At 46.2% G+C, this 14,319-nt stretch overlaps 1 protein-coding gene across 1 annotated transcript; it reads left to right on the top strand.

Moving 5' to 3' along the window:
• Positions 1 to 2,410: 2,410 nt before the first annotated feature.
• On the top strand, positions 2,411 to 13,493 carry casc3 (casc3 exon junction complex subunit; the record flags this gene model as incomplete). Its single annotated transcript, XM_080857139.1, has 13 exons — positions 2,411 to 2,596; positions 3,748 to 3,772; positions 4,029 to 4,084; positions 6,222 to 6,551; positions 7,133 to 7,281; positions 8,292 to 8,468; positions 8,738 to 9,756; positions 10,816 to 10,877; positions 11,042 to 11,150; positions 11,708 to 11,815; positions 12,542 to 12,750; positions 13,029 to 13,151; positions 13,364 to 13,493. 13 exons carry the CDS (start codon positions 2,411 to 2,413, stop codon positions 13,403 to 13,405), a joined length of 2,595 nt encoding a protein of 864 aa, XP_080713265.1. The 3' UTR covers positions 13,406 to 13,493.
• Positions 13,494 to 14,319: the final 826 nt, after the last annotated feature.

Here is a 14,319-nt window from a genome sequence, read left to right as displayed (position 1 = left end):
AACAATCAATCAATTAATTGAAAAATAATAAGCAGATTAATCCCTGATGAAAATTATCATTAGTTGCAGTTGGATACAAAATTGATCAAAAGAGCTCCACCTCAATCAACAGTAAGATTCTGCTTGTACATTAATGCACAAGTAAAAATAATCTAATGATATAGTATAGTATAAAAAATAATATAAGTAATTGTGAAATACCATACACTGTGATATCCTACCAGTTATCCAACTAAGAATATCTCATACTGTTGCAACCCTTTTTTATGGGACAATTGATAGCTGTGGTTATTTACATTTACCCTTACATTTAGTCATTTAGCAGACGCTTTTGTCCAAAGCGACGTACAAGGGAGAGAACAGTCAAGCTAAGAGCAATAAAACCTGGTTTGAGTATTCACTTGCCAGTGCATAGGAAGGTAGGTCATATTCCATTTTGTGGCAGTGTGTTTGTGTATCCTTGTTTAGTAGTCCGTTTCTCGGATCAGGTACAGATTGACTTCTCCCCTGGCTGACCAACATCTGAGAATATCCATGGTATTTGTCTTAACAGCAAAGTAAGACCTTGGTATCCTCTCAATGAAATCCCTCACCATATCTACCTTTTGCATGAAGTAGACGCCATTCAATACACTGGGGCCTGGTATAGCCAGCAGTTATGCCAGGGAAACTGGGAACAGAACGTGGAAAAGACGGTGTGATGCACTCATCAGGCTCGTATGTAGATATCTCATTACAAACAAATGAGATGCTGAGACAAGAGCATTACACGTGTTTAAGAACACTGCTGTGTGCACACATACAACCCTGTCTATGCTTTTATGTGACTATGCATACGTTTAAATTAGTTTTTATTTGTGTGTGTGCGTGTGTGCTAGGAAAGGACAGTCCTCCTTTGGTTGAAAAATCCTAAATGTATGCTTTCAGTTTCTCTGCATTATCTGAATTCAAATAGTCAATTAAGAGATAAAAGAAACATAGAATTGGTGGGGAGAGAGAAATCCAAAGGACAACTTTAGAACTTAGGAGTCATTATATTTGCAAGCACTAGCAAAGAGTATGATGGGGCAGTGCTGCCACCTGGTGACAAACAAGAGAAAATCTTGTTTGCTCACGAAACAGGTTGAAGTTGTCCACAGCCAATTAAACCACCGCCATTAGTTTTGCTTTATACCCAGCAACGGCAGAGCATGGAGACAACATAACAATGTAAACATGTAAATAGCTCATGCAAGAATAGCCGGCACTTAAGGAGCAGCACACAGACTCTTTATAGCATTAATATTGTGTTTCCTTGTGTTGAGGCAACACTTTTCCTCAGATAATTACGGCATATTCTGAATGCATGTATGAATATAATTCATTAAGCTCTAGAATTGTAGGCAACCAAGCTGACAGGAAATTCTGGACCAGATTCAGCCTCCTGTCTTAAGCAAATCTGCAAGTTTTTTTTCCACAAGCAGGTGTTTTCTGGTCATGCTGGTCAGTGTCTAATTTCTTATGAGTGATAGGCTCAGTACTGTGCTGGTTATCAGCAGATATCCTGTTCCTGTCCGGCAACTCCATTGCCATGGGTTCACATCCCCAAAACTACACAGGCCTCTCAAGAATATGCATCCCCTTCCTCATGTATCATAGCAAAGACTACAATCGGGTCTAAATCTGTTCTTGCCATAGATATGAAATAGAAAGCTTTATTGTGTACAATTATAAGCTATCGATGAGCAGTTGATATCGTGAGCTGGTATCGGGTCCAAATACTTATAATAATTTGGATTGATGCTAAAGTCAGCAGTATTTTGAAAGCAATTAATCTGCACCAGACCACATTAGCATAGTGCATTTGGATGTGGCATAACTATTGTGGGAGTAGGAGGCTATTATAGTGTCTTTGTTGTTGTGAGGTATTTTAAAGTATCAGAATGAGGGTTGTAGTAGTGCACCCTACTTAGGCTAGGATGTTGGGTACGAGTAGCCTACTCGACAGTGAGAGCGTTGGCCACCGTGGGAAGTCCCCAACCAATACAAACAAGGAATTTTATATATTTTCCTGTGTATAAATAAAAACAGATGTTTACAGCTAGAGCAATGGCCTACATAAGATAATAGTAGTAAATTGCAAATTCAGATGCTTCACATTAAGGCTATATTAAGCGTGAATTATCGTTGACAGTGAAAGGAACTACACTAAAATGAGATAATTGCCATCACTGGAATGACTGACATTATGTTCATCTGCATCTAAACGTCCACCCTTTTTGATTCCATAGTTCGTCGCCTACCCACCTGACCATAATAAACGACACCTGACGCATGGATGCAAGCGTTCTTTTCGTTACGAGGATGTGACGCAGAACAAAACGCCCACAATTCCTTGCAAGGTTCCGGTTTGCTTTCCTTCAGTGCTAAGATGGCGGACCGGCGACGACGAAGGAGGCGCGCTTCTCAGGACAGTGAGGAAGAGGACGAATCTGCCTCTGGTTCGGACACCGAGAGGCCATCTTCTCCAGGGGGAAAGGCTCGTGTAAGGGACCCCGAGCCCGTGGAGTTGCCAACTGTTCGAGTTGTGGTGAAGAGGGATGACGAATCGGAGTGTGTGAGTGCCCCCCCTCCGACTTGGTGGGAGCGATCTTAACTGGCTAACCTAGCGTAGTGAAGAAATTACTTTTGGTTTCATGTACAAGTTTGGTAGTAACTGTCCAGGTTGTTTAAGTTATGTTTCCATCAACACAGGTATAAACGGCCCGACAACTTCTGTCGTTCATCGGTTCTGTGGCAATCACAAAATATTGACACTGACACTACTTAAATGTTAGCTGACTAGCTAACTAGCCAAGTTGGTAAACGATAAAAAAAAATGTCTGTTGGTCAGTGTGAGAGCTGGCTAGTTAACTAGTGATTAGCCTGTAGCCAGGTCTCACACTGACCTTACCGGTATTATTTATTAGATAGCTGACTTGTAACTTGAGTTGTTTTAGTAGCTTGCTGTAGCTTGTGCAGCAGAGAAGAAACAGTTAGTGGTTGTAAGTAACGTTAATCTAGGCAACTCCGTAATTTCTCAACAAGGCATGTTTGCCCTTTCAGTAATAACGTTAGCCATTATTATTAAAGAGGTGTCAGGTTCATTTCAATGGGGATAACGTTGGTCTTTAATGTGCACGATCTGGGCAAAAGAATAAATAAATCCGATGGCTGTTATAAAACAGACTATCTTTTATCCGTGGTAGATCACAGGATTGGTTTTGACATTCACGTTAGCGGCAGCTCAGCGCTTTCAGCTGGTCATGGCTAGTCTTTTTTAGCATGAAGGATGCGAATTTAACACCATTTGTTAGTGCTGTCGGTTTTTTTAATATCGCTTACTGTGTGCATACAAAGACATTTAAAAGATTCACTTCGAATGTATGACTGTGATTGAGGAGCTAAACCACAGGGTTTAGTCCCTGTGACGATGAGCGCAAAAACAGATGCGCGTGGACCAGAGCGCCAAAATGCGTTCAGCTCGAGGGCCCATTCTGCGGGCACAGTACCAGTGGTGGTTGGTTGGTTCATTTCCTGTGGTCGCTATTCCAGCTCCCTTAAGAGTAAAATCGTCTGTATCTAAGCGTTTCATAGCGAATATCTATTGGACTCTTTCAACAGTAAGTTGTAAAGGTCTACCAGCGGTCTAGATGCTAGTGCCCTCAACTCTTTCATGATGGCCAGTAACTAAGCTAACTTTTGCAATGCTTTCTTTTTTTCCCATAGGAGAGTGAAGATGGGGTAGGCGAGGGTAAGGTTTAACTTTATTTTTACTATTTGTATAATCTTTGTCATTGCTTTGTAGTTGTAAAGCCTTGTTCACAAGTGTTGCATGAACCAAATTTGCTTTTTGTGCATAAGCAAATAATGTATTGCGGTTACAAGCAGTCATCACTAGACCGTGCAAGAGACATAATGGGAAGTGCCTGAAGGTTTCATACAAAATGGAAGGCAGAGCTTGGTATGCACTGTTCACTTTTTGATCACTTTTCTCTCTTTCCTTGCAGCTGTATTGTCGGACTATGAGAGTGCAGATCCTGAGGAGAATGGCTCGCATTCAGAGGTGAGTTGCCACGGCAACTTTAGATGCAATAGCTGGGGGTTAAAGCATCTTAAATAGTTGTTTAATGCACAGTCGTCCCCATCATCTCAAACTTTCGTACATTGTGGTAGTGCATTGCTCTTAGTCATCACAGAGACTTCTCCGTCTTTTCTGTGACCCTCAGCAGGTAGTGAAATGGCACAGGGCAAGCAGTCTCTGTACCGGACTTTTGCATCAGTCAGTTGCTTTAAAATTTGACCGAGTGTCCTGCTCTTTGTGTTCTTGTTGTTAAGTGTAGAAATGGAGGTATGCTGGCACTGGTCACAGCCGGTAACAGCTTTTTGTACATGTCTGAAGAGCAAAAGGCTTTTTGTTTTCCGTAGAATGACTGCATGGACAGTAAAAGAGTGATCAAAGGCATAATATATGGAATCAGCCTGCTTCTAGATCACCAGTAAGCTGGCCTTGTTGTGTCCAGTGTAGATGTTCTTTTGCCAAGAGAGGAGAGGCACACAAGGACAGGATGCTATTAGAGGCTATATGGGCCAAAGCACGAGGGGCTTGCCTGCCGCGCTGTGACTTTGAGAGTGTGGTAGAGTCCAATGCTGCTTGGTGTCCTCAAATGCTGTGACTTGACAGCAGCTGACTTTGGGACCGATGTGGCAGTGTCTTCGGCTGTCCAGTCGGCTGCATCTGGTCAAGGGTCTGCTGGTATTCGGGTGTTTGAATGCTGTGATGAGAAGGGCTTCAGGAGAGTTTTGGTTGGTAATTGCTTACATAATTCCTCAGCCCACACGGGACCACAGCTTGTGTAATACCCTGGCACATCCAGATGGCTTTCTCTCTCTCTCTCTCTCTCTCTCTCTCTCTCTCTCTCTGTCCTTCTGTCTCTCTCTGTCTGTCTGTTTACCTCTCCATCTTTACTTCTTGTCTCCCATCTGTCTCATCCCTATTTCCCTTCCCTCCCACCCCCCCTTCTCCCCACCTCGTGTTCGTGCTCTGCTGCCAAGAGGCAGACTTTTTACGAATGGTGTCCTAGCAACCCGTCCTTGTCCGTCTGTGGCGGCTGCATTCAGTTCGCCGGGTACATTTCCACTTGCCTCCTTCCCAGCAGCGTTGGGCCTGTTTCAGAGGCTGCCCAGGCCTTTTTTGTTCTCACGGCACATCAAGATCAGCATGCTTCCGCTCAGGCAGATTCCATACACCCCCCACCCACCTTCCTAACACTCAACACACACACCAGCTGGGATGAACTGGCTGCCTCACAACCCCACAGCCAGTTGGACTATTTTGGCATTGAACATGATAGGGACAAGACTGGCTTTTGTGGAGTGAACCTGATTGTTTCAAGCATTTGTCCTCAAACTGCATCTTGTCTGTTTTCAGGCTACATTAGAGGTAATGCTAGATGACAGGGCAAGATATCTGTTGGAACTCATTCGGAGAACTGGCTTTCTTGTTAAACTAGGCTGAATTACAGTAAGTGCTGTATTGGAAAGAGACTTTTAAGAGTTGGCTTTCTTCAGAAGCTGAGTAAACCCCACACATGAGTTTCCTGCACAGGGTGATCCAATAACTAAGGAGGTGGCTTTACAAGCTGCATTTCTTTGCATACTGTGATTAGTGTGTTTTAAGACCTGTTTGATTTGATTGGTCTGGACCAAGGCATTTAGTCTTTGTTAGGAAGGGCAGCTTGGCTGATATATAAGGAATGCCGTTCTGTTGTGATTGGCCAGATGTCTGATTTAAAACGAAAGCTTGAACCATCAATCCCAGTCTCTATCTGGTAAGTTGCACAGTATATGTCTGTTCTTAGACATGATGTTGATGGTGTCCATGGTTTTCGGAGTGATGCACACCCTAGCCAGGTTATTGTTTTCACTGTTTTGTTACAACTTTTTGCAATATGGTAACCCATATGGTTGAATGGTCTAGTGATTTGTCCAATCACCCATGACAAGATTGCTTCTCAGATATCCATTGTGTCTTCCTCCTTGCCTGGTGGAAATTTAAGTAATGGAAGCAGTTAAGATACTGTGTCACATGCATGCAGAAGGGGCCCTTTTAAAATGTTCAGATTTCAAAGAATATTGTTGTTTCTATGACATGAAGCTCCCAGAGGTGGGTTCTCCTGTCTAATTGCTTCCTCTGGTCGTAGGGAGGAGAGGAGGAGGATGAGCGGGAGCAGTTAAGCGAGGAAGAGGCATCTCGGCCCGCTGATGTTCCCCCCACCGAACCCAACGTCCCTGCCGTGGAGCTGCAGCTGGAGGTGGAGGTGGAGGTGGAGGTAGAGGTGGGAGAGGCAGGAGAGTTGGGAGAGGCGGTAGAGGTGGAAGAGGCTGGAGAGGTGGGAGAGGTGGAAGAGGTGATAGAGGAGGAGGTGGAAGATGAAGAGGAAGAGGTGGAAGAAGGCGAGGTAGGAGAGAAGGACGCCAAGACGGAGGACAAGAGCAACCTCGCTGGAGAGAGGCAAAGTGGAGATGGACAGGTATGATATGAGAGAAAAATACAGATTACCACATACAACCATCCAGGTCATCAATACATCTCACCGGACCTAATAATATACAACCATCCAGGTCTTCAATACATCTCACTGGACCTTATAATATACAACCATCCAGGTCATCTAAACATCACCCTAATAATACACAACTAATAATATACCACTTAAGGGCTGTTTATTAAGCATATATTAGTATAAGAATAGTAATGTACATTGAAAAATATGCAAATGAAATTCAAGCATGCAATTTCTCAAGATGTTCTCTGTGGACTTGAACCCGATAATAACCTAACAGTTATTTTGTAGGAGAGCACAAACACAAGATCAGATGGCAGGGATAGGTTGAAATAAAAATAACTTCACATGACTCAGAAAAGGACTGACTGGAACACAAAGTTCTCTCTCTCTATCTATCTCTCTCTCTCTCTCTGAGAGACTGAGGGGGAGACCTGTATTGTGCATAATATGGATGTTGCAGTGAGAATCTGACTTGTTGCTTTTGGGGTGTGTATGTTTTGAGGTAAACCTTGGCTGAAGGTGTGTGTGTTTGTGGGCCTCTACAGGAGAGCACAGATGACCCTGAGAACAAGGGTGGTGTCAAAACTGGCGAGAAGTTGGACGACGATGAGGATCGCAAGAACCCCGCTTACATCCCCCGCAAGGGCCTGTTCTTTGAGCACGACGTGAGAGGCCAGACACAGGAGGAAGAAAGGTATGGAAAGAGGAGGGATGGTGGATCAATCGATGGAAGGAAGGAAGGAAGAGTTTGGTTGGTGGTGGCAGTAGTGATGGAGAGAAAGGGAGAAAGCGTGGTAGAGGGGAAAGAGGTAGTGAGTGAGAATTGAAAAGGGAGATGGGGAAATGTGACAGTGTTTCTTAGCTGGTGGGTCACCACCTAAAAGTGGGTCACAGGATCCTTCTGAATGGGTTGCAAACTGTTTGTTCCTTCAGAACCATAAAGACTTGTGTAGAAAAAAATATATAAACAAACAGTAGTTTTCATTTGAAATGGAAAAGCTGAGTCTTTGCAGTTTGCATGCATAGCCCATTTTATGAGACTCTGAAGTGTCAGCTGGTAATGTGAGCAGGAAGAGCTTCAACTTGATAGCTTTCTACAGGGATGCCACTGGTGGGCTAGTTGAATCTTTGTATTGTCTTTGTGTAGAAAAGTAAAATGTTTCCTTAATTACTGTATTTGCATATCATTACATTTCTTTTATTTTGCAATTAGCATGTGACTGAGATTAGCTATGAGAAAGAAAACAACATGTATAACAAATACATTTAATGAAGTATGTAATGTGCCGTTTTAATCAAATAGTCCCAAAATGACTACAGTATGGTAAAGAAAAAACTATGGACTAGTTTTATCCTTGCATTCATAGGACATTAGCCTAAGATTGCGTTTATCTTTTTGTTTATTTTATGGTTTGAACTGAACTAAATGCCTATTGGAAATTGTGGGTCCCAAGGCCAGACCAGTTGAGAACCACTGAAATGGGGGAATCCTTTAATGAAGACACACAGTCTCTCTCGATATGACTTTGTGTTGCTTTCTGGTTTGTTACTGAAAAGAGTTGAAGCTGATGGTCAGTTTTAGTAGATTTATGCTAATGTGTGAATTAGCAGTGCAATAGTTATTTTTTACCCCCAAAATGCGAGGTGTGTATTGATGGATATTGTCCACCTTCAGTAAAGATTATTCGTCTAATCTCGCCCCAGGCCAAAGGGCCGTAACAGGAAGTTGTGGAAGGACGAGGGTCGCTGGGTGCACGATAGGTTTCGAGAGGAGGAGCAGGCGCCCAAGTCCCGCGAGGAGCTGATCGACTTATACGGTTACGATATCCGCAACGGCACGGGACCCAGCGAGGGACGACAGTACCGCCCGCGCAAGCCCAGGTAGACAGGCACGCACCCATGCACACAAACAAAACATCCTTAGCTCACTTGTCAGTAAAACAAACGTGTAGTCAGATCCTGGTGAAAACAGTCCTCATCTCTCCATTTATGTTTGTGAAATGAGGATTAGGAAGTGGCCTTATTTGTGTTGGTCTATGTGTCTGATGTATCTGAGGAGTGTGCATGTGGGATACTTGCGCTGAATCTGTTAATGGTCTGTGTTGCCGTTTGTCCGGGTCGTGATATAGACGTGTGATATTATTTTTCAGGCACAGCTCGCCCCCGTCCCGTGACAAGCGTTACCGTGACCTAACAAACGAGAAACCTGCCCCTCGCTCCTCCTGGCAAGGTGCCCGCAGCGTCCCCCCTTTGTCGGGTCCCCAATCAACCGGCCCTCCGCACACCTCCAGCAACCCTGCTCCCTTCGCTCCACGCCCCTCTGCCCCCAGAGTCTCCTCCTACCAGGCCCCGCCCAACCGGGGCTTCCAGGGCAGCCGCCCGCAGCCTAACATGCACAGGGGTGAGGGGAGAGGGGAGAGGGGTCCCAGGTCTGGCACCGACGTCCCTGCCCCCCGGTCTCAGCGACCACAGCACGTGGAAGGGGAGCGTGGCCCGCGGCTCAGGGGGGTCAGAGGCCCTGGGCCTGGGTTCCAGTCAGAGCGGAGCCCCTCTGTGGTGGTGGAGGACGTGCAGCACCTGGGTGAGTCTGGCGAGCTGGACGACGACCTGTACGACGAGGGCCCCGCCATCACCAAGACGACCACTTTCACCAGCTCCAGCTACAGCCAGTACAGCAAGACGGAGAGGGACATCGCTGTGGCGGCCACCGCCGCGGCGACCGCCCCATCGTTACAGTTTTCGCGGCGACAGCAGGATCCTTCTCCTCCCTCTCTTCAGCAGCAGAATAGCAGCAGTGGCAGAGGTGATTTCCCGGCATCCTCGGTGGGCCGGGAAGCCTCGCCGCCCCCGGAGCGGCCGGTGGAGAGGAAGTCTTACTCGGCCGCCCGCAGGACTCGACCCCGGCCCTCAGACATTGGCAAACAGGCGTCTCTGGAGGAGCCCTCGCCCCTGCAGACAACTACGCCCCCTACTGGAGGAGGTGGGGGAGGCAGCGGCGGCATTGGTGTTGATAGCGGCGGGATAAAGGGGGAGCAGTGGCAGGGCAGTCAGGGGGAGAGCGGAGCCCCGGCCACCCTCACGGGCCTGGACCAGGACCTCGCCAGGCTCAGCCTTGCTGGACAGAACTGGGCTCAGAGCCCACCATCATACCTGCGCGCAGACCTGAGGGGTGAGAGCAGAACCTGTGTTTGTGTCTGTTGGTTTGGCTTGGCTTGTGGCTGTCTAACTCTAAATTATTTAGCATGAAATGTGTTCTTGTTTATCTAAAATCCTCTTATTCTCTTCCACCGTTCTCAATGCAAAGTGCTTTATATAATATTTAAATGAAAAAAAAAAAAAAGTTGACTCATTTGAGACTTTTAAACACTTCAGTCCTGTACTGATATCTTGAGGAAGAATGGGAGATGGCCTTCCACTCTGCATGTAAATTAAAACTTCATGACTGGCTACTGGCACTTGACTGTTGGTTAAAAACATACCCAATACTTGGCATATAGAAAATCTGCTTGTCTGTGTGTCAGCCCTGTTGCAACCCAAATTTGTCATTTGTCTTTAAATGACATCCGGCCCATGTCTAGAAGCTGAGTGAACAGGATACTGCACTGAAGTGACAGGCATGCAGAAATGATGGAACATCCATCGCTTAGAAACATGACTTGGATGGTTTGTGTGTGTCAGTGATGCGCTGGTCAACTCACAAGTGATTCAAGCCTTATACATTAGTTCAGTGGTTGCCAGACCTCTCATGGCAGGCCCCCCCTTTGACAATAAGGGGGAAAAATCCCCTTCCCCTCCCAACACCACAGTGCAAAAATTGAGGCGGATATATAGCTTATTACCATCTTTTAATCCGCTGTTGCGACAATGTTAGGAATATTTTACTGGGCTACTTTTTATATTATATTATTATACTTTTATAAGGTGTGAACTTCCTTGATAATTATCCCTGGCAATGATGTCATGTTCGCCTACAACCTCCCCCAAATACTTCACACACTTTATTTTTCTTTGATGTGTGTCTCTTTACTCTCCCGAACTTGGTTTTCCACACCGTCTCCATCTCTCCTGCAGCTGTCACTTGGACTCATCCAGCCAATGATGTTTTAGTATTATGTAGTGTTACATTTTGAGTTGAGTCTTTAGGCAATGTTTGACTAATCTTCTAAAATAACTGGGCGTCTGCGAGCATCCACTCATCTCTGAATTTTCTCCCCCTCTCCCTCTCCAGGTATTCCCAATTCTATGCACATGGGTGGAGCTCCACCTCCGTATGCCAACATGGAGGAGATGGTGAGCTTTATTATAGGACCTGCTTTTTCAGTGTCCCCCCATCCCTTTTTCAGTGTCCCCCCATCCCTTGTTTTTCCACATCTCAATTTCTGTTTTCTACACTTCCTAATAACCCCCCACCATTTTCTTCTTTCTTTCTCTCTCTCTTTCCCTCTCTCTCTCAGGGTGTTGGCGGTGGTCGGGCGAAGCGCTACTCATCCCAGCGGCAGCGGCCTGTGCCTGAGCCTGCCCCATTGCACATAGGAGTGATGGAGGGCCACTACTTCGAACCTAGTGAGTGCACTTCCCTCAGCCACCAGCAGGGGGCACACACCACATACTGTGTGTGTGTGTGTGTGTGGTGTGTGTGCGTGCGCGTGCGTGCGGGTGTGAGATGGTGCACACAGCAAGCAGTGCTTTACACTTGCCTCAGAAACAGTCAACAGGAAGTTTAAACTTTAAAGTGTTGCACTGGCAGTTGCAGTGCAGCGTAAGCACTTTTCTTGCCTTATTGGCTGTCTGTGCTGAATTTCCGCCAAAATAAACAATAAGCAAACTATGTTTGGACCACTTTGGCTTCTTGGCGTACTGAATGAGCAGACTGGTTTGATAAATGCCAGCAGGTAGCAAATAGAAATATCCTTCTGTACAGTTTGGAAGGCACATGTCTAACCTTTACCTATAAAAAGGTTCATCTAGGTGAATAATGCTTGAAGGCACCTCAGTGGATTCTCCTGTAGGCACGAGCTGAACCACTCTTCTGGGGTTATAGAATGCGTCTGTGAGAGACTCCACCTGTAACCCCCCCGCCTCTCTGCTCCTCTGTTCTGTCCCCTCTCTGCCCCCTCCAGTGTCTTACCAGGGACCAATCTATGCCCACGGCGACAGCCCCGCTCCTCTCCCGCCCCAGGGCATGCTGGTCCAGCCGGAGATGCACCTCCCACACCCGGGCCATCCAGGTCAGTGCCGGTGCCATGTCCCATCACGTCACAGCAGGGACACTGTTCACAGAGACATAACGTGACGAGAATGCTCTTCTGTTTTTTATTTAGTTATTTATGTATTTAGATCCCTAATCCTTCACTCCGTTATCGGTTCAGTGTATGTTTCCTGACCCTCTTGTTCTCCGAGTGGTTGTGGGAGTATTTGTAATTTTTGTGAGACATTTAGTGGTATGGAAGTTTTTTTTTTTTTTTTATATATGCTCTTTTGGTGGCTCTCACTACCACTTACTGCTACAGTGTTTTGATGCGTCCCGATTGGGTTTGATGTGTGTTTGGACGTGACTCAAATAGTGATGAGCCTTTGAAATGAGAAATAATTGCTTTTGTGCAGTAAAAAAAATAATGCCCTACTTTTCACCCAATCAGTGTGTTTTCTCATCCTTGTATCTCTGTTTTGTCCTGATGGCATTTACATGTGTCCCTTAGCTTTGCTCTGCTCCGCTCTTGTTTGCCACCAGCTGCTGGGAGGGTATCTGGGCACTGCAGGGAATTAGCAGATGCTTCATTTTCACTGTCTCTCACCCTTTATCACACTCGTTCCATGTCAAATATGAGAGGGAATGAGTGGAACCATTTTAGTGCAGCGTCGTTCAGCATCGTCCCCCCCCCCCCCCCCATCTTTCTCCCACCATTACTCTTTACTTTCTCTCACACCTCCTTTGTTCTGTTTGTCTTCTGCAGGTCTCCATCCTCACCAGTCAGGTGGACCCATGCCGAACCCCGCCCTCTACGCCGCTCCGCCTGTTTCCATGTCGCCGGGGCAACCACCCCCCCAGCAGCTCCTGGCTGCACCCTTCTACCCGCCCCCTGGGGTCATGACCTTCAGCAACACCAACTTTCCCTACTCCACGGGTGCTGCGCTGCCCCCTATGTACCCCCACAACCCACAGGTGCCCCCTCAGCCTCTCACTCTCCTCTCCTGTTTCTACATACCATTTTGAAAATAAGTTATTTTCACTCTCCCTTCAACTCTTTTCACACTGCATAGTCACTGATTGATTAAGCAATTGAAAACATTTAGTTAAAACATTTACAATGGCTAAAACAAATCACCTCTAATGAACAATGTGAGCACTTTCTTCCGATCTTCAGTGTGAACAGAGACCTCAGTTTATCTCTGTTTCTAATGTTAGCCTGATGCGCTGTTAACCCTGTTTGGCATTTGCAGGCCCAGTCACAGGTCTACGGGGGAGTCACTTATTACGACACGATGCAGCAGCACGCCCAGCCCAAACCCTCACCCCCCAGACGCTCCTCCCAGCCCGTCACAGTCAAGCCGCCCCCGCCAGAGGTAAGGTTTGCTGAACCCGGCCGGATTGAGTCATGCTGACACACTCACACACACACTGGTCTGAACAACCAAACTAAACATTGTCGTGGGTTCAGAATTTATTTTGATGTCTGTTAGTTAACCTGTATCAAGCTAACCTGTGTGTGATGGTGTGTTCCTATTTTAGGATTTATATACCTCTGTTTATTGTTCAATGACCTAACCCGTCTTAGTTTATGTGCGCGCTGTCGCCCTCTGCAGGACCGGGGTGGTAAACAGAGTGAGGAGGTGCGCTCTTAGCCCCCAGTGCGGCGATGTTGGGCCAGGCTGGGCACAAGGTTGTCTTTCGAGGACCAGCACCACTTGTGGATGGACACAGATTCATTCTCCTTTTTTGTTTTTGTTTAATTTTCATTGTTAGTAATATGTTGCTAATTTCGTTCCTTCTCTTTTTATGTTTTTCTTTTCTAACATTTTTGTGTTGTACATTGAGTGTTCGCTCACCCCATCAGTTCAATTCCCCACCACCCTACTGTGCTCATGGTCTAAAATCCTCTCTTTCCTGGCGCTCTCTCATCTGATCTGATCTTGTTCTCTCTCTCTTTCGCTCTCTCTCTCTGCCTGTTGGAGGAGGAGACTCGCTGGCATTAAAAGTGTTTCAGGATTAGGAGGACTGCCATCAACTCAAGGGGAGCAGGGCTGGGGTTGGAGGGAGTTGAAAGTGGCCTAATGGAGACATACTGTAAATTAGACTGCCACAGCTGCCACAGCCCCCCCTCCCCCTTAACCATCGCATGGATCTTATCCGTTAGACTCCGTTTGTGAACCGGGTTGTTTGCTGTCTGTAGCCGTTTAAAGAACACTTCCCAGTCTCTCTTGGTTGTTAGTAGGCTCAGTGGTATTTGTTCTGGAATTCTCTTCCAGGTCACAATATCTCAGCAACAGGATGAGGGCGGAAGATCGGAACAACGAGGCAAATGTTTACTGTATACCTGTTTGACAAATGGCTTGAGGCAGCTGTCTCATTGGCTGGTCAGTCCTCTTACCATGCCATCTGGGCCTAAGAGGGGTGCATGTTTTGAGTAGACAAGGATTCAGTGGACAGTTGAGTCCTGTGTAACACTAGAGCATAACTACAAACGCCTTTTGCCACACTTCACACCGTCAGTGTTTGACTGTTAAGGGTTTT

The sequence above is a fragment of the Sprattus sprattus genome, assembly GCF_963457725.1.
Source record: "Sprattus sprattus genome assembly, chromosome: 18".
Classification (NCBI taxonomy): Eukaryota; Metazoa; Chordata; class Actinopteri; order Clupeiformes; family Clupeidae; genus Sprattus; species Sprattus sprattus.
The sequence above is the reverse complement of the archived record's forward strand: the minus strand, read 5'-3'. Positions and strand labels throughout refer to the sequence as shown.